At 41.4% G+C, this 20,089-nt stretch overlaps 1 protein-coding gene across 8 annotated transcripts in view; it reads right to left on the bottom strand.

Annotated features, from left to right (window-relative positions):
- The window catches only part of mgat5 (alpha-1,6-mannosylglycoprotein 6-beta-N-acetylglucosaminyltransferase), a 166,604-nt gene that overhangs the window by 78,166 nt on the left and 68,349 nt on the right, over window positions 1–20,089 (bottom strand). For all 8 annotated transcript variants that reach the window (XM_077602033.1, XM_077604184.1, XM_077606399.1 and 5 more), the window contains 4 exons: window positions 12,160–12,231; window positions 11,186–11,347; window positions 6,420–6,589; window positions 6,187–6,321 (listed from right to left, as the gene is read on the bottom strand). In XM_077602033.1, the coding sequence (XP_077458159.1) occupies window positions 6,187–6,321; window positions 6,420–6,589; window positions 11,186–11,347; window positions 12,160–12,231 (539 nt within the window). The remainder of the gene's footprint in view (window positions 1–6,186; window positions 6,322–6,419; window positions 6,590–11,185; window positions 11,348–12,159; window positions 12,232–20,089) is intronic.

Genomic DNA, 20,089 nt, shown 5'->3' with positions numbered 1-20,089 from the left:
TCAGACATCTAAACTCGCGGTAACATAACACACATTCCCTTCTGCGGTAATATAAAAAGAGGTTTTGGGTGGTGATCTGCCTCCTACTAGCTGACTGAAGTAAGGTAAGTGGAAGACAGTGAGAGGTAAGCGAGGGGTAAGCGACCTGTATCCACAATAGCAGAATGCCAATTACAAGTCCGTACTAGATTTAGGTCTTTTGCCGAGTAAACGTATCTTATGGAGAAGCACCATCAATTTCGTCACACGCAGTTTCTGCGTGTGATGACAAGTAGGCTTTTTGTGTTGTGATAACTACAACAGGGGCCTATGTCCGATTATTATTATGTCCGATTATTATATTATCTCTATTAAAAACACAGTTGAAGCAGCTTTTCGGCGGGAAATAGCTTGGAGGAGCCTGGAGAGTAGTCACATTCTCCGGCATCTGAATTGTTGCTTGACCCCCGCCTCTGCAGACGCGGCCTTAAATTTCATTCTTTCTGTCTCAATGTGTGCTCTTGTGTTCGAGTTTATTTAAGTGTTGGCAAGTAGCCCCAACAGTTTGTAAGTATAAAGTGCATGGCACTGTTTTGTCACTGCCACGATCAGGAAGAAAACGCAAGCTATCACCTGCTGCTGAGAGAAAATTGGTCAGGAGGGTGAATATTCAACTAAGAATCACGAAAAAGCAGATCTCCCAATAATTTGAAGCTGCTGGAACACAGGTGTCAGTGTCCACAGTCAAGCATGTTTTGTACTCCATGGACTGAGAGGTTGCCGTGCAAGAAGGAAGCCCTTGCTCCAAAAGTGGCACCTTAAGGCTCGACTGAAGTTTGCTGCTGATCACATGGTCAAAGATAAGACCTTCTGGAAGAAAGTCCTGTGGTCAGACAAAACAAAAATCGAACTGTTTGGCCACAATGCCCAGCAATATGTTTGGAGGAGAAAAGGTGAGGCCTTTAACCCCAAGTACAACATGCCTACCGTCAAGCACGGTGGTGGTAGTGTAATGCTTGGGGCCGTTTTGCTGCCAATGAAACTGGTGCTTTACAGGGAGTAAATGGGATAATGAAGAAGGAGGATTACCTTCAAATTCTTCAAGATAACCTAAAGTTATCAGCCCGAAGATTGGGTCTTGGGCGCAGTTGGGTGTTCCAACAGGACAATGACCCGAAACACAGATTGAAAGTGGTAATGGAATGGCTAAATCAGGCTAGAATTAAGGTTTTCGAATGGCCTTCCCAAAGTCCTGACTTAAACCCCATTGAGAACTTGTGGACAATGCTGAAGAAACAAGTCCATGTCAGAAAGCCATCAAATTTAACTGAACTGCACCAAATCTGTCAAGAGGAGTGGTCAAAGATTCAACCAGAAGCTTGCCAGAAGCTTGTGGACGGCTACCAAAAGCGCCTAATTGAAGTGAAAATGGCCAAGGGACATATTACCAAATATAAGCGCTGCTGTATGTATATTTTTGACCCAGCAGATTTGATCACTTTTTTCTGTTCACCCATTATAAAGTCATAAAAGAACCAAACTTTATGAATGTTTTTTGTGACAAAGTATCTGTTCCAATCACTCTATCAGAGAAAAATCTGAGTTGTAGAAATAACTGGAAACTCAAGAGAGCCATGACATTATACATAAATGTACACACACACACACACATATATATATATATATACAGTGGTACCTCGTCATACGACCGCTCGTCATACAAAATGCTCGTGTTACGGGGGAAATTTTGATCGAATAATTCGCCGGTTATGCGGTCAAAATTTCGTGACGCGACCAAGCCAGGTCTTTTTTGCATATCTTTCGTGTATAACAATATTTACGAGCATGGAACGATTAATTCAGACGAGTTCCTCCTAGGACCAGGAAAAGCACAACGCGCATGCAAAAAGAGGGCTTTCTGGGTAATGAAGTATACTCCTGCACACAACACCCATAGGCAATGGCAACCTTTCTCAGAATAAAACTTCATTACCCAAAATCACTACGTGGGAAGCTCAGCTATGTCATTTCCTGTTATTCTTTCTTAGGAAAGGTCCCGCGATCGTTCCTTAAAGACTATTTCTCGTTGGCAAGTGGTCGTGCGTTATCCTATTGTGAGGACATTTGTGTGCATCATTTTGGGAATATTTTGAAGGCAATACAACAGCAAACAGTCCATCGATAGCAAACGTGAGGGCGGAGGTGTGGCAAACCGCCAACCCGAAAAACGAAGGTAACAAAAGATTACAACAAAATTAGAATTCAGTTTTGTTTAAAGTTACATTAAACGTATGTTTGAGTGTCTGTATATATTAAACCAAGTTAATTTAAATTTGTTTGTTCCGTTAACGAGTGCGTTGTCGTGGAAAAAAAACGACCCCCCCCCCACGCCCCCAAACGTCTCTGTCTCCCGTCGGCGAAATCTGCCCAATTTTAGTTAGATTAAACACATTTTATTACTATTAAACCACAAGTTATGTGTTACTTTGTTAATAGATGGCGAATTAGAAGAAATACAACATTTTTTCCAATCCAATATCCTGTTTTTGGTGTTTTTTCAGGAGGCTGGAACGAATTAATTTGTTTTCCATTCATTTCAAAGGAAAACGTCCGCTCGAGTTACGAGAATCTCGTCATACGAGCTTAGTTCCGGAACGGATTAAGCTCGTATCTCGAGGTACCACTGTATATATATATATATATATATATATATATATATATATATATATATATATATATATATATATATATATATATATACACGTACATATGTGGGGCAAATAAGATATATTGAGTCAACCACCAATTGTGCAAGTTATCCTACTTGAAAATATCAGAGGCCTGTAATTGTCAACATGGGTAAACCTCAAACATGAGAGAGAATATGGAAAAAGAAAACAGAAAATCACATTGTTTGATTTTTAAAGAATTTATTTGCAAATCATAGTGGGAAATAAGTATTTGGTCAATACCAAAAGCTTATCTCAATAATTTGTTATAATAATAATAATCGGACATAGGCCCTGTCGTCATTATCAACAACAACTAAATGCCTACTTGTCATCACACCCAGAAACTGTGTGTGACAAAATTGGTGGTGCTGCTCCATAAGCTGTGTTTACTCGGCAAAAGAACTAAATAAGTGATAGTTACGGACTTGTAATTTGGCATTCTGCTGTTATGGATAAAGGTCGCTTAACCTCTCAGTCTTTCACTTACCTTCAGTCAGCTAGTAGGAGGCAGATCACCACCCAAACATCTTTTCATATTACCGCAGAAGGGAATGTGTGTTATGTTACCGCAAATTTAGAGTTCTGATGGATGTGGGGAAAAAAACTGTCCTTAAGCCTATTTGTCCGTGCTTTGTGGGACCTATAGCGTCTGCCAGAGGGCAGCAGCTGGAACAGATTGTGACCAGGGTGGTAAGGGTCCCCTATGATGTTCCTGGCTCTGCTGAGGTAACGAGGGCTGGCAATGTCTTCCAGTGAGGGCAGAGAGCAGCCGACAATCCTCTGGGCAGTGTTAATCACTTTCTGAATGGCCTTTTTGTCTTTATGTACCCTTTGCTGGCAATAACAGGCCAAACGTTTTCTGTAACTCTACACAAGATTTTCACACACTGTTGCTGATATTTTGGTTCATTCCTCCATGCAGATCTCTTCTAGAGCAGTGATGTTTTGGGGCTGTCGTCAGGCAACACAAACTCTCAACTCCCGCCACAGATTTTCTATGGGGTCGAAATCTGGAGGCTGGCCTTTGTAGCCCTGGCTGTGTTTGGGATCAGTGTCATGCTGAAAGACCCAGCCACATCTCATCTTCAATGTTCTTGCTGATGGAAGGAGATTTTCACTCAAAACCTCTCGATACATGGCCCCATTCATTCTTTCCTTTACACTGATCAGTCGTCCTGGTCCCTTTGCAGAAAAACACCCAAAAAGCATGATGTTTCCACCCCCATGCTTCACAGTGGGTATGGTGTTCTTCGAATGTAATTCAGTATTCTTTCTCCTCTAAACACGAGAACCTGTGTTTCTACCAAAAAGTTCTATTTTGGTTTCATCTGACCATACCAAAAAGTTCTATTTTGGTTTCATCTGACCATAACACATTCTCTCAGTCCTCTTTTTTATCTTCCAAATGCTCTCTATCAAATCTCAGACGGGGATATGTACTGGCTTCAGCAGGGGGACACGTCTGGCAGTGCAGGATTTGAGTCCCTGGCAGCGCATTGTTACTGATAGTAGCCTTTATTACTGTGGTCCCAGCTCTCTGTAGGTCATTCACTAGGTCCCTCCGTATGGTTCTGGGATTTTTGCTCACCGTTCTTGTTATCATTTTGACGCCACGGGGAGAGATCTTGCATGGAGCCCCAGATCGAGGGAGATTATCAGTGGTCGTGTATGTCTTCCATTTTCTAATAATTGCTCCCACAGTTGATTTCTTTACATCAAACATTTTACCTATTGCAGATTCAGTCTTTCCAGCCTCGTGCAGGTCTACAATTGTCTCTGGTGTCCTTCGACAGCTCTTTGGTCTTGGCCATAGTGGAGTTTGGAGTGTGAGAGACTGAGGTTGTGGACAGGTGTCTTTTATACCGATAATGAGTTTAACAGATGCTATTTATACAGGTAACGAGTGGAGACCTCGTTAGACCTCATTAGAAGTTAGACCTCTTTGACAGCCAGAAATCTTGCTTGTTTGTAGGTGACCAAATACTTATTTTCCACTCTAATTTGGGAATAAATTCTTTAAAAATCCAACAATGTGATTTTCAGTTTTTTTCTTCCACATTCTGTCTCTCATGGTTGAGATTTACCCATGTTGACAATTACAGGTGTCTCTAATCTTTTCAAGTAGGACAACTTGCAGAATTGGTGGTTGACTAAATACTTATTTGCCCCACTGTATGTCTGTCTGTCTGTCTGTCTGTCTGCATGAATCAATGTATTCATGCATGCATGTATGCATGCATGTATGCATGCATGCATTCATGCATGAATGTATGCATGCATGTATGCATGTATATTTGCATGTATGTGTATGTATGTGTGTATGAATGTGTGTGTATGTTTGTGTGTATTTATGTCTGTGTATGTATGTGTGTATATTTGCATGTGTGTATGAATGTGTGAATGTATGTCTGTGTGTGTATATTTGCATGTGTGTGTATGTATGTCTGTGTATGTGTGTATGTTTGTGTGTGTATGTATGTGTGTATGTATGTGTGTGTATGCATGCATGCATGTATATTTGCATGTATGTGTGTATGTTTGTGTATGTATTTTTGTGTATGTATGTGTGTGCGTATGTGTGTGTATGTGTATGTCTGTGTGTATGTATGTGTATATGTATGTATATATATATATACATATATATATATATATATATATATATATATATATATATATATATGACCTCTTATTATTATACTATAACATTACCATAGAAATGAAGGAGAGTCATTACAAGCATGGATAAAGATGTTTTCCACCATCAAATTAAAATTGATCATATTTCCTGTTTTCCCTGGTATATAGTTGTCCAATACTAAAATGGGAGTCCAAAATCTGCACTATTGAGTAATTTTGATGGCAGTTCTCTATGTGACACAGCTTATTTTTTTATCCTACTTTAAAGTCATCAGCGTGCTATGTTCATTTCCTTGTTCTGTTTCAACTGGGCTCTTGACTCTCGTCTTCGATATGTGCAACAGAAAATCATAAGCTTTACTTAAGATGGAGGAAACGTTTAATTTTTTTTTTCAATAAGCACTACGCTGACTAGGAAAAAAAAACGATAACAATGACAAAAAAACACAACAAAATGCAATATTCACCTGTTTGTACCATCCACCAGGGAAATTCCGGATGATTATAGCACCCTTTATTAGGAAAAAACACACAATTCAATCTGTTTCTTCATTGGTAGTTTCTTCAGGTCTTTCCGATTCAGGCACATCGCTGCAACGCAGTTAAAATAAGTAGCTGGAAACCTGGATTAATTTAAATTTGGTGGACTAGCTGTGAATGCTCATCTTTCAGTGCCGTTTAGAATTCAAGACGGCCAAATCTATTTTTCTGGGAGGGCTTGCAAAAAACAAAAAGATAATTGAAGTGATCAGATGACCAGTCTAAACACTGTCAATGGCAACCAATGAGTGAAAGGTGTGCTCTGTAAAGGGTTAATGTAAAATATAAAACTATTTACTGATAGTGCACCCATGAAGGTCCCAGAGTCTTCTTAAATTGAGTAAGGCCCACAATGTCGATGTATATGAGCTCAACAACCTTGTCACCTTGAGTGGGACAACTTGATTTATTTCCCATCACCCGTCGCATGATCCTGGAAATAAATAACACAGTTGTAAGGTTCTTTCTTGAAATATTTTTTTCTCATTATTCTTCTCAAGTGTCCACAATACTTTTTATGTATGTACTTACTCTTTAAGCTCAGCCATTGAGGCAGAAATGCGGACATCATGACCAAGCAAGTGCAACGTGGTTATAAGATCACTCCATTGGACCAACTCACCCAGTGGGCCGCCACTGAAGGCATTTTCCGCTATTTTGAAGCCTGACTCCTTGGTCAGGAGACCCAGGTGCACCAGGACCTGACAAGGAAAAAGTATACCATAAAATGAAAACTATTGACATGGAAATGTAGATTGAGAAAGCACTAAAAAAGAAGAATGTGTACTTTCTTCTCGTTAAAGAAGTATATTTGGGTCTAATTTAACGTGCTCCATACAATAAAACCAATGTATTACTATTGTTACAGTATTAGTCATTTGACTGTCACGGCAGTCACAATCATTTGTTCACTTATTCTTTCTTGATTTAGAATCCTTGTCTCATTCACTGGGATTTTCACCTCTGCCAGAGAAACCCAGGGAGGTGGGGGTTATGTTTGGTGTTCAATATAATGAATAAAGGCATCATCAAACAGAATATGCGGAATGTTTGTAATAAGAAAAGGAAGATGTAATTTAAAAAATTGAGTAATGAGGCTTAAAGTCACACTGATGAGAAAAGGGATTTGACAATATTTTGCTAATGGATTAGCCTGTTCAAATCAAATCTGCAGGGTCGGTGATGTGATGAGAAGAGAAAGAGTGATATTAGTCCACTCTACTAAATATGGCAATATTTTGAATTATGCCTGGGCGGTATGACAAAATTGTTATCACAATAAAAACAATTATCAGTCGATAGATAATTATCACTATCATATATTTTTTTCTATCAAATTTGCAACTTCAAATTTCTGTGAATAAGTAAATAAATTACTTTCCTCGTTAATCATTATGAAAGTAACCATGAGACCTTACTTTAAAGAAAAGAGCATAAAAGCTTCTTCATCTACTAAACGTTGGTCTGAAACTACCGTTCATATCGCATCAGCACCCCCGTTCTTTGTGGTGTTCAGGTGTAATATCAGTATAAACTTATCAAATTTTATTAAAAGTTTTTATTATTATTGTTGACAAAAAATATTTGCCGATAAGTATCACATTGGTGGGGGGCCCGGCGGATGAGTTGTTAGCATGTTGGCCTCAAACCTCTGGGGTCCTGGATTCAAATCAGGTCGGTCCACCTGTGTGGAGTTTGCATGTTCTACTCGGGCCTGCGTCGGTTTCCTTCGAGTACTCCGGTTTCCTCCCACATTCCAAAAACATGAATGTTAGCCTGATTGGATAGTCTAAATTGCTCCTAGGTATGGGTGTGTGTGCATGGTTCTCCGTCTCCTTGTGACCTGCGATCGGCTGGCCACCGATTCAGAGTGTCCTCCACCTCTGGCCCGGAGTCATCTGGGATAGGCTACAGCACCCCCTGCGACCCTATTGAGAATAGAGCGGTTCAGAAAATGAATGAATGAATGAAGGAATATTGCTATCGTTTTATCTCCCAGGTTTACTTTGAATTTGTGAGGAGGGATGCAAGACAGCTTTCTCAGAGTGCTGCTTTAATTTTATAATTCATTGATTCATTTTCTGAACTGATTTATCCTCAGATGGTTTGCGGGGGGGTTCTGGAGCCTATCCCAGCTGACTCCAGGCCAAAGGCGGGGTACACCCTGAAACGGTGGCCAGCCGATCACAGGGCACAAAGACAACCATGCACACTCACACCCACACTCACACCCATACCTAGGGGCAATTTAGAGTGTCCAATCAGCCTACCAGCAAGTTTTTGGAATGTGGGAGGAAACCGGAGTACCCTGAGGAAACCCACATAGGCCCGAGAACATGCAAACTCCACACAGGTGGACGTACCTGGACTTGAACCCAGGACCCCAGAGCTGTGAGGCTGATGCGCTAACCACTTATTTTAACATATTATTTTAAGAAAAAAACCAAGAACAAAAACAACAAAATGTAATATTCACCTGTTTGTACCATCTCCCATAGAAAATCCAGACGATGATAGTTTATTATTTTTATTAATTATAAAGATTATAAAGAAAACTACTCTTGGTCGTTGGTCAGTGGAGTCCAGTCTATCAAATTCAGTAAGGTGATGTATTGCCTCATACCTGGCGATTCAATTCGTATCACGATTCACAGGTAAAAATTCAATTCAATCCTGATTAATCCTAATACTACTACACTTAAAACAATTATTGTATTTTTTCTTTGTCACTTGAGAAAAAAAAAACTAATCCAAATGGGCATAGAAGTCCTTTCATATCAAATTATTTCTTGGACCGCATTCGGCACTGAAACATCCTTAGTTTTATATTTCAACAACATATGGCCTTCATATAAAAGTTTTTTTAATGCAGCCCACTTCTTTATGTAGTTATCTCGGCAGATTGCAACGCACAGCTACTACGTGCTGCAGGCTAGTGGACAGGAGTTGAACTGCAGCCACCGTTTATTTCCACCACAAACACAGATGTAAAGATGGTTTCAGACGGATATTGAATCAATCAAAGAATTGCGTGATGTAATTTCACGATATATTCCAGTATCGATTTTTAAACACCATTAGAATTCATTAGTGCCCCTTGAGATGATGTACCCGTTAATGGACTTAATGTTACCATCTATGCTTTATCATTTAATACACTTTTTAAGACCATGCAGAGGCCCATTCCATAGTAGCTGTCATATTCTGCTGCTGGCCTGATTTGTTTTGCATTATAGAACCCAGGTATGTGGTGGGGAACAGAGTTCTCTGCGTCACACCAGTTTCGTCAGTAGCGTATTTATAGCCAAGCAATCCAAGAGAAAAGAAAAGAAAAGAAAACTGAGATTACGCCTTTCTATTCACCATTTTCAATTTTAAATCCGGTGACTTTTACTGCTTACTATTCTTCGATGTGCATTTGGCTTGTTTTGATTTAGTTCTTATTGTTATAAATATTTTATATCTTCTGCCTTGACTATGTATTGAGTAACTTGTTTTTTTGGGAATTGTACCTTTCCATGATGACACTTTGCTCATTTTCTCCTTCACGCTTGTTTTTTTTGTTTTTTTAGATAGCTGTTGACTTTTTTTTAAAACCCTTTTTCTTACTATATTTTTGTGTTCCCGTGTTTTTAAGTTTAATAAATATTGTAACATGTCTCAATGGTTTGGGTTGTCTGCCATCAGGTCCAAACATACTTCTGCATCCGTGGACCATTCCAGTATCATAATTTACAGTGCCTTGTGAAAGTATTTGGCCCCCTCGAACATTTCAACCTTTCGCCACATTTCAGGCCGTGGAACGAAATTTATTGGATATTTAAAACTTTCTGAACAAATAAAAAACTGACAAATGGGGCATGCAAAATTACTCGGGCCCCCACTTTTAGTGCAGCAAGGTCACTCCAGAAGTTCAGTGAGGATCTCTGAATGATCAAATGTTGACTGATGATGATAAATAGAATCGACCTGTGTTAATCATGTCTCCGTATAAATGCACCTACTGTGTGATAGTGTCAGGGTTCTGTTTAAAGTGAAGAGAGCATCATGACAACCAAGGAAAACACCAGGCGGGACCACGGATACTGCTATGGAGAAGTTAGTTTCCGGATTTGGATACAAAAAGATTTACCAAACTTCAAACATCTCAGGAGCACGGTTCAAGCATTCATATTGAAATGGAAGGAGTATCAGGCCACTGCATATCTACCAAGACCTGGCCAGTGGCCACCAATCAAAATTTTCACCCCAAACATGGAGATGCACTCTGGATGAACTGCAGATATGTACAGCTGAGGTGGGAGAGTCTACCCATAGGGCAACAATCAGTCCAGTCCTACAATGCACAAATTTGGCCTTTATGGAAGAGTGGAAAGAAGAAAGGCATTTCTCAACGATACCCATAAAAAGTCTTGTTTAAAGTTTGCCACAAGCCACTTGTGAGACACACCAAATACGAGGAAGAAGGTGCTCTGGTCAGATGAAACCAAAATGGAACTTTTTGGCCGCAATGCAAAATGATATCTTTAGCGTAAAAGCAACACAGCTCATCACCCACCATCCCCACTATCAAATATGGTGGTGGCAGCCTCATGGTTTGGGCGTCCTTTTCTTCAGCAGGGACAGGGGAGATGGTTAAAATTGATGGGAAGATGAATGCAGCCAAATACAGGAACATTCTGGAAGAAATCTTTTTGGAGTCAGCAAAAAAAAGGCATGAGACTGGGACGGAGAATAATCTTCCAACAATGATCCAAAACAATCTACAATGGAAAGGTTCGAATGGTGTTAGAATGGCCAAGTCATAGTCCAGACCTGAATCAAACCGAGAATCTGCCAGCAGAGCTGAAGACTGGTGTTCACAAATATTCCCCATCCAACCTCACTTTGGTCGAGCTGTTTTGCAAAGAAAAATGGGCAAGTATTTCAGTCTCTCGATGTGCAAAACTGATAGGCATACCCCAAGCGACTTGCAGCTGAAATTACAATAAAATGTGTAAAAAAAAAGTATTAATGCAAGTGGGTCGAATGGTAATATTGAACGGCCCACTTTTCAGGTTTTTATTCCCTTAAAATAATTGAAATATAAAATAAATTTCATTACACTTCATGATTGTGTCCCACTTATTGATTCTTGACAAAAAGTTTTGATTTTATATCTTTATGTTTGAAGCCTGAAAGGTGGCGACAAGTTGAAAAGTTCAACAGGGCCGAATACTTTTACAAGGCACTTTACATTACTTAACCTAACAGAAAACCACCACCCACCCACCAGAGAAGACTCGGACCAGTGTTACCGTCTTTTTTCTCCTTTTGGTTAGGTTCTGTTTGGCAGCCAATGAACGAATAGCACGGACCCATAGTTCGGCCATACGTTTGATCCTCAGCATCATCCAGCGGAACTCCTCCCGCTGAGACATCACACGGTAAAGGCCCTCAAAATTGTTGCGGACTTCCGCCTAATCACATGGAACAAAATTGATTACAAAATGTGTACACATTCATGTATACCAGGGGTATGCAAACCGGTCCTCGAGGGCCGGTGTGGGTGCAGGTTTTTGTTCCAACCGATTCAACACAAACAGTTTAACCGATGAGGTTTCTGCTGAAACAAGAAGCACCTGACTGCAATCCACTGATTGCACTTCTAAAATACCAGATTGGTGGAAAGGTTCCCTCTTATAGGTTGGAACGAAAACCCGCACCCACTGCGGGCCATTCTGGAATAGTTTGGAGACCCCTGATGTACAGTAGGGCAAATAATTATTTAGTCAACCACCAATTCTGCAAGTTGTCCTACTTGAAAAGATTAGAGGCCTATAATTGTCAACATGGGTAAACCTCAACCATGAGAGACCGAATGTGGGGAAAAAATGAAAATAACATTGTTTGATTTTTAAAGAATTTATTTGCAAATTAGAGTGTAGAATAAGTACTTGGTCACCTACAAATAAGCAAGATTTCTGGCTGTCAAAGAGGTCTTACTTCTTCTAACTAGGGTCTCCACTCGTTACCTGTATTAATAGAAACAATGTGATTTTCAGTTTTTTTCTTCCACATTCTGTCTCTCATGGTTGAGGTTTACCCATGTTGACAAATACAGGCCTCTCTAATCTTTTCAAGTAGGATAACTTGCACAATTGGTGGTTGACTTAATACTTATTTGCCCCACTATATACTATACATGAGGTCCTGACTGAAAATTGTGCAACATTTCAGCTTTGCATAAGAAACAAAAAAGTTCTATCAGAGCTAATGACAATCATCATACCTGCCCCCTCCTGTCTATGATTTTATTCGGCTGTTTTGTCCTCCAAGGCAGATGGGGACACCAGTTCTCCACCTAACAAAAACAATTATGAAGATAAGTCACTGGTGTTTATTTTACTACTCAAAAAGAAAACACACACACACACACAAAGACAGGGTTCCCTCAGCGTTTTCTAACTTTGGCAGGCTACCAAGGTTCTATTTTTAGTTTGATTTAGTCATTGAAGTTATATCAAAATGTACATATAAATCCATGTGTGGTTATATTATATTGTTTTATTTATTGTATATTATTGTTAGAGATTCAGGCATCAAATATCAGGCAGACATTTGCTGAGTGACATGACTCAAATATCTGTAAAAAATGTTGAAATGATATTTCTGAGAAGACTTGTCTGTTGTTGTTCAGTAATCAATGGTATAATATTTTTATAAATATGCGTGTTTGATAAGATGGATTGTATTTATATAATTTAGAGGCTCAGAATAGAAAAGATAAGGTGATAGGCGCAATACCAAAAATTACCACAAGACTGACATTACCATTTTTGGGTGTTTGCGATATGCCGTATTTTTTGGACTATAAGTTATACCTGAGTATAAGTCGCACTAGCAAAAAATGCACGAATAGAAATAAAACACCATATTGGCCTGAATATATGGCAGTGTTTTGCTTTTCATTGAAATAAGGATGAAAAAGTGTCAGTTATCTTAAATTTGGGGTCTTAACATTCTACCAGTGGTGGACCATCAGGGCCTGCAAGGCCTTCTCTACTGGCCTAATTATTTCTGAAACTCAGACTGATGTCAATTATATGGATGAAATGGATTTGTCGCAAAGCCATTTTCAACACGGACTTTTCAAGAACAGCTGGACATCATTAAGAAAAGTCGGACAACTCCGAAGCAAGCAAGCCTGTCACAATCGTGACTCCGAGAACGGACATTTTCAGCCCTCAATAGAATAAAAACTTATGCCAGAAATACGACAGAACAGACTTTCAGCATTGGCTTCAATGGCGATAGTAAAGAACTTCTTGATGGAACTGAAGCAAAAGGATAATCTGTACGAAAAGAGTACAGTTGTGCCTCTACTCACGAAATTAATTTGTTCCAGATTTGTTTTCTTAACTTGAAAATTTCATTAGTAGGGCAGTACTTTACATGTAAATGCTCTAATTCGGTCCGCGGTCCTCACACGACTACCAACTGAACCCTTTAAAATTGGTCAAAGTGTCCCAATTTTGCATGAATGAAACACAAAAATGAGAGAAAATTACAAGAAAATGTTTATTAATGTCTTAAAATGAATAAAGCATACAAAATCTATCCAGGTTGAAACGCATTGGAACAAGAGGAACGGTATTCAACAGAGACCTAGCACAGGCACTGGCATGTCTTGTTTTGGGTGGATGTGTGTGTGTGTTTGCTTTTCCCCTTTTGGCAGGCGTGACAGGACCTTAACAGCCAAAACAAACTGACTCAAGGACAGTTTCTTCCTAAGAGCTATCACGATACTCAACTCGAGTTCTACAAGGACCTAATCAAGACTAATGTCTTATCTTGTGCTTGCACTAAAACGCCATAGGATGCTAACCATTTTAATCATTTTTTGTACCTGACTACTTATTTATGTGACCACTTATTCATGTTTTGACGACTTATTTATGTTGAGTACTTATTTATTGATTATTTATTTGTGCACTTCATGTTAAAGCTTCAAATATTATTATACTTGTCTCTCTCATCTCATCTTCCGCTTACCGGAAGTCGCGTCGCTGGGGGAGCAGCTTTAGCAGGAAAGCCCAGACTTCCCCCTCCCCAACCACTTCATTAGCTCTTCCGGGAGATCTCCAAGGCGTTCCTGGGCTAGCCGGGAAACATACCGTATTTTCACGACTATATGGCGCACATAAAAGTCTGAATTTTTCTCCAAAATAGACAGGGCGCCTTATAATCCAGTGCGCTTTATAGATGGACCAATACTAAAATTGTTATCACGATAAAATAAAATAAATCCGACGATAGGACAACTATGCCAAGCAGCTCCCGACTCTACTATTTTCCCGTAGATAAAGTACTGCGCAGTGACTGCTGGGATATGTAGTTTTTTTTTTTCAATACACCCAATGGATTGTGGCCTGCCGATCGGCATCAACACTAGCTAGCTACTATTTGCGAATGGACTGTGGCCTGGCGATCGGCATCAACACAGTTGCGAAGCATGGAAGACAGCTGAGCTTCTCACCCTATCTCTAAGGGAGAGTCCAGACATCCTGCGGAGGGAACTAATTTCAGCCGCTTGTATCCGGGATCTCATTCTTTCGGTCACGACCGCTAAATAGAGAGCCTCGACTTTTGGCTCAGCTCCTTCACCACGACGGACAGATACAGAGTCCGCATCACTGCAGATGCTGCACCGATCCGCCTGTCGATCTCCCGCTCCATTCTTCCCTCAATCGTGAACAAGACCCAAATATATTTAAACTCCTCCACCTGGAGAAGGACCTGGTCCCTGACCCAGAGAGGGCACGCCGCCTTTTTCCTACTCAGGACCATGGTATCAGGTTTGGAAATGCTGATTTTCTCCCGACCGGTCCACACTCGGCTGCGAATTGTTCTAGTGAGAGCTGGCGATCACAGACTGATGAAGCCAACAGAACCACATCATCTGCAAAAAGCAAGGATGCAATACTGGCGACCAAACCGGACCCCATCAACGCCAGGGCTGCGCCTAGATCAGGGGTCGGGAACCTTTTTTGAAAGAGATAGCCATAAACAAATCATATTTTCAAATGTTATTCCTTGAGAGCCATGCTAAGAATTTAAATATAAATGACCATGTGTGCATTTTTTTAGTCATTTTGTCCCACAAAATTCTCTGAATTATTTTTGACAACATTGCTACACTGTTGCTAATCAATGAGTATCAGTGAGAGTATGCATGCAGAAAGGTTTCAATTAAAAATTAAAAAAGATTTAAGGGGGGCTAGAGGTAGCGTCAACGTCAGTGCCGACGTGATGCTCCTATTGGTGCGTTAGGCACTCAGTACTTTCAGCAGGGGTTTCCATATTTGACCTCGGAGACCCATATGCAACCATCAAAGGAGCCACATATGGCTCCCGAGCGATAGGTTTCCTACCGCAGGCCTAGATATTCTGTCCATAAAATTGATGAACAGAATTGGTGATATAGGGCAGCCCTGGTGGAGTCCATCCCCCACTGGAAACGGATCCGACTTATTGCCAGCTGTGCAGACAAGACTCTGACTCGGCCACGTGCCACTTGGCCGCCGGGTACCCTTTAGCTGGCTCCGAAGTCCCGTGGCCAAAAAAGGCCCGATCGGACTCCTTTTTCAGCCAGACAGCATCCCTTACCGCCGGTGTCCACCAGCGGGTTCTGGGATTGCCGCCATGACAGGCACCGACCACCTTGCGGCCGCAGCTCCAGTCTGCTGCCTCAGCAAATGAAGCGCGGAACATGGTCCACTTGGACTCAATATCACCCGCCTCTTCCTAGAAATGTGAGAAGCTGTCGCAGGTGGGAATTGAAACACCTTCTGACAGGTCCCGGGCCGCACGGGCATCTGCCCCCACTATCCAAGCCAATTCGCCACCAGTTGGTGATCGGTTGACAGCTCCGCCCGTCTCTTTACCTGAGTGTCCAAGACATGCGTCCGCAGGTCCGATGACACGGCCACAAAGTCGATCATTGAACTGCGGCCCAGGGCGTCCTGATGCCAAGTGCACATATGTACACCCTTATGCTTGAACATGGTATTCATTACTGTCAGTCCAGGACGAGCGCAGAAATCTAACAATAAAAGACCACACGGGTTACGATCAGGGGGGGCGTTCTACCGAATGTCCACGTGAGCATTGAAGTCTCCCAGCAGAACGAGCGGGTCCCTCGAAGGAGCACTCTACAGCACCCTTTCCAAGGACTCCAAAAAGGGTGGATACTCTGAACTGCAGTTTGGTGCATATGCACAAATAACAGGCAGATAAAGCAAGAATTTCTCGACCTCTCGCACTAGCTCAGGCTCTTTCCCAACGTCGCCTCTTCGGGCTGTGCCCGGCCGGGCCTCATCAGTGTAGGCCCGGTCACCAGGCGCTCGCCATCATGCCGCTCCTCTGGGCCTGGCTCCAGAGTGGGGCCCCAGTGACCTGTGTCCAGGCGAGAGAAATTGTAGTCCATTGGTCTTTCTCATAATAAAAGGTCTTCTGAACCATTCTTTGTCTGATGTCTCACCTCAGACCAGTTTGCCATGGGTGACCCTACCAGGGGCACAAGGCCCCAGACAACATAGCTCCAAGGATCACTGGGACACACAAATCCCACCACCACAATAAAGTGATGACTCATCGGTGGGTCATTATACTTGTACAATGACAATAAAGGAATTAAATTCAGTTCAATTCAACAATAAAACAAAGATATCTCGCCTTGGTGTTCGCTCACTCACTGAGCCTTTTTAAAGATCTCCTCTTTTCCCTTTCAGTTAGTGCTTAATGTATATTTTACAGCATCTCTCCATGCTCACTCAATGTCCAAAATATTGCAATGAATCAGGTTCTAATGTTGAAGTTGTTTTCATGGTTTTCCTGAAGGCACCGTGGGGCTGGGACGTGGGAGGGTGAAGAACCTTGTGGAAGAGTTGAATGGAGGTTTTCGTTATGGTTCGCATCGGCTATGGTGGACATTAGGTGTGCGATTTTTGAAATCAATATAATTGGTGACTTATTGGTTGATTTTACAATATACCGTATTTTCACACCTATATAACGCACTGTTTGAAAGGGCGCAGTCTCATTTGCGGATATATTTTCAGTTTTTTTGTAAATGCATTGGGTGCCTCTTCAGAAAAGGCGCTAGAATGACACTATTCTAGCGTATGTTATGCTATCCGCTAGCGTACCTATATTATGCTATCCACTAGCGTACCTATGTTATGCTATCCACTAACATACCTATGTTATGCTAGCCGCTAGCGTATGTTATGCTAGCTGCTAGCGTAAGTTAGGCTAGCCGCTAGCATGTTTTTTAAAGACAGCATGAGCAAAACTAAGATTGATAATGCTTTATTGAGGTAAAAGGTACCCTCTGATATAAAGAGTTCGGCGTTCAACATGTTAGGCTCCACTGTCAGTCAGAGTTGTGTATTCCGGGAAATAGATTCCAGCTTTGGCAAAAGCTCGAACAACAGTGCTGGCCGACACTCAGCTCAGTCATCCACAATCGATAGTAACTCGCAACATGTATCACTCCCAAGCCATTTAATTCTCCTCGCTGTTATATCAGCATCGACAATTCATTCCAAATCGTCACATGACTCGTGCGACATGGGCGCATCGACCACTTTTGAGAAAATTTTAGACTTCTAGGTGCGCCCTATAGGTGTGAAATTACGGTATTTTACCTCCAATTGTTCCTCTCCACGCTCAGTTAGTATCCATCCTAAAGCAATTTGGATCGTTTAACGCTGAGTTCTTTGTGATTTCTCCTTTTTTGTGATCGTCTCAACCCCTGCAATATCTCGCAAGCGTATTGCTTCTTCTAAGGAGGTTACCAAATCGAAAAAGCAATGAAAGATTATGACAATTGCTGGGAAGGTGCAATTTTTTGATATGGCAAAGGAAGAGTAAACTTAAACTGTCATTGTGTTCAATTATAGAGTAAATATCCTATTTACTAGCATATAAGCCGCTTTTGTCAGACAAAAAAAATGATGACCGAATCGAGGGAACGGCTTATATGCGCATAAAAACACGACATGCATAAAAACACGACATGCATAAAAACACAACATGCATAAAAACTGCAAATTGACGGCGCCGTGACACAATGACAAAATGGCGCCATTGCGTTCTCGTCACTGCTCGCTTGGGGCACAGCCATCTTACCTGGGTCCCGGGCAGCCACGTACCTAGGGCGCTGAGGTATAAACCTAGTTAAACGTGCTCTGACTGGCCAGACGTGAGTAGCCTTAAGTTTGAAATAAAACAAATTCCACTTTCATTGTTATAAATTTCCTGTTTTCCGTTGTCTATAATCCTTATAAAGCGTGATTTATGGTGTGTGAGTTTGTGTATGTTAAGATTCTCTCGCTACGTTTGTCCAAACCGTGCAACGTAGACAGTTGAAATGATCCTAATAGATGAGTGATTGAATTTCTTCACCTTTTCTGTGTAAACTCAACATTTTTGTTAAAGCTGAAAGCAGAGTTTATGTATGAATTGTTGTTTTTACATGATGTGCCCTAAACGCACCGCGTGCCTGAATGGTCGTAATATCGGACGCCTTTTTACTTCATTTACAAACGTCATTGTCAAGTCAACTAAGCGGAAGATACGTTTGCCCCCTCCAGGCCAACAGGGGGCAGAAAAACCCCAATCAGACTAAACTCTCCACACTTCCTGCCTGAGGTCACAGACAGTATATAAGGTCACTAGTCTAGCTCACCAACAAAGTACAAAACAAGACAGGCAACTAAATAACCAAAAACACCCTTCAGTTCCCGGTCATACGCAGCTGGTTGGATCAGACTTGAGTACTACTTGGATTCCACTTAATTAATGCTCAGTTTGTTTCACTCAACCATAAGTTGTATAAATTGTATTCTTTGTGTTTTCCTTTAACTTTGGATTAATTATCTATCTCAGTAAAGTGAATATTCATGTTTGGTTTACTCAATCAGCTAATGTACTCATTCACTTCTACTCTATCACTTTGAACATTCTACTGCATTTCTGTAGTAAATTTAAGATGTGACTAGTAAACTCAAGAGTAATACTTTGATCGACTTAGTAACTTAAATTTAGAATGATAGCAAGTGTTTCTTACTTTCCCCCCTTTTTAAGGTGTTCAACCTAATCAATTCCTATCACCCTAAACTACAACAAACTGTGAAAATGGAGGAAGAATTTGAGGTGTTCATGTGTTGAGAAGATCGGGGCCTTTTTCAAGTGGGGTCAAAAAATTGAGGGAATGACAAACAGTCATTTTCAGAAGAATTTCCTCCACCAGCGAGTTTCCTGGTGCTCCCCGAAACACTTTTTTCCCTGTTGTTACGGGAAGACTCGGCGAGACACGATGCTGCTGGCTGCGCTGACCCTGTTTAGTTTTAAGGTACGAGGCCTTTCCACATCATTTACAATTTCCGCCAGCGAGTTTCTAGGTGCTCCCGGGAACCCTTTTTTTGTCGTGACGGGAGTTATAAAACATCCACCCGTCCATAAATCACGCTTTATCTATTCTTAAATCCTTATGAAGCGTGATATATTGATGGATGTGTTTGTGTGTGTGCACCTAGATAACCACACTGGAGTTCTTCGGTACTCGGATGATTCGCCTAAAGATGTTTCGCCGACGGACGTTTGACAGACGGACAGGTCGCCGAATGGACGTTCCACCGAACGGTCATTCGGCCGAACGGCCGCCAATTTTTAAAGTGCTAAAACTCGGGAAATATATGGAGCTCGATAATGAAACTCAGCATGTGTCATTAAAATCCGCCCACGAAGCACTGTTCCCGGGGAGAAACCCCTCCGATGACCGTAGGGATATGATTTACCTGCTCGGCGGGCCAGATTAAAAATCCTAACGGGCCGTATACTGCGAGGTTGCAAAACTTGTACACACACGATTCGGGGGCGGGGCGAGCGCGCAAATCCCGTTTCAGCGAAACCTTCGTTCGGCCGAACCTCCATTCGGCCGAACGGCCGAATGACCGTTCGGTGGAAAATCCATTCGGCGACCTGTCCGTCTGTCAAACGTCCGTCGGCGAAACGTCTTTAGGCGAATCATCCGGCCACGGAGTTCTTCTTAGTCATTTCCGCTTGAAGTCTTTGTGAGTTTTTATTTTTGTCATATTTTCACTTTGGTTTACAATGTTTTACCAAAAATAACACCCAAACATTGCTTAAATAGG

Source organism: Stigmatopora argus, chromosome 1 (assembly GCF_051989625.1).
Source record: "Stigmatopora argus isolate UIUO_Sarg chromosome 1, RoL_Sarg_1.0, whole genome shotgun sequence".
In the NCBI taxonomy this organism is placed as follows: Eukaryota; Metazoa; Chordata; class Actinopteri; order Syngnathiformes; family Syngnathidae; genus Stigmatopora; species Stigmatopora argus.
The sequence above is the reverse complement of the archived record's forward strand: the minus strand, read 5'-3'. Positions and strand labels throughout refer to the sequence as shown.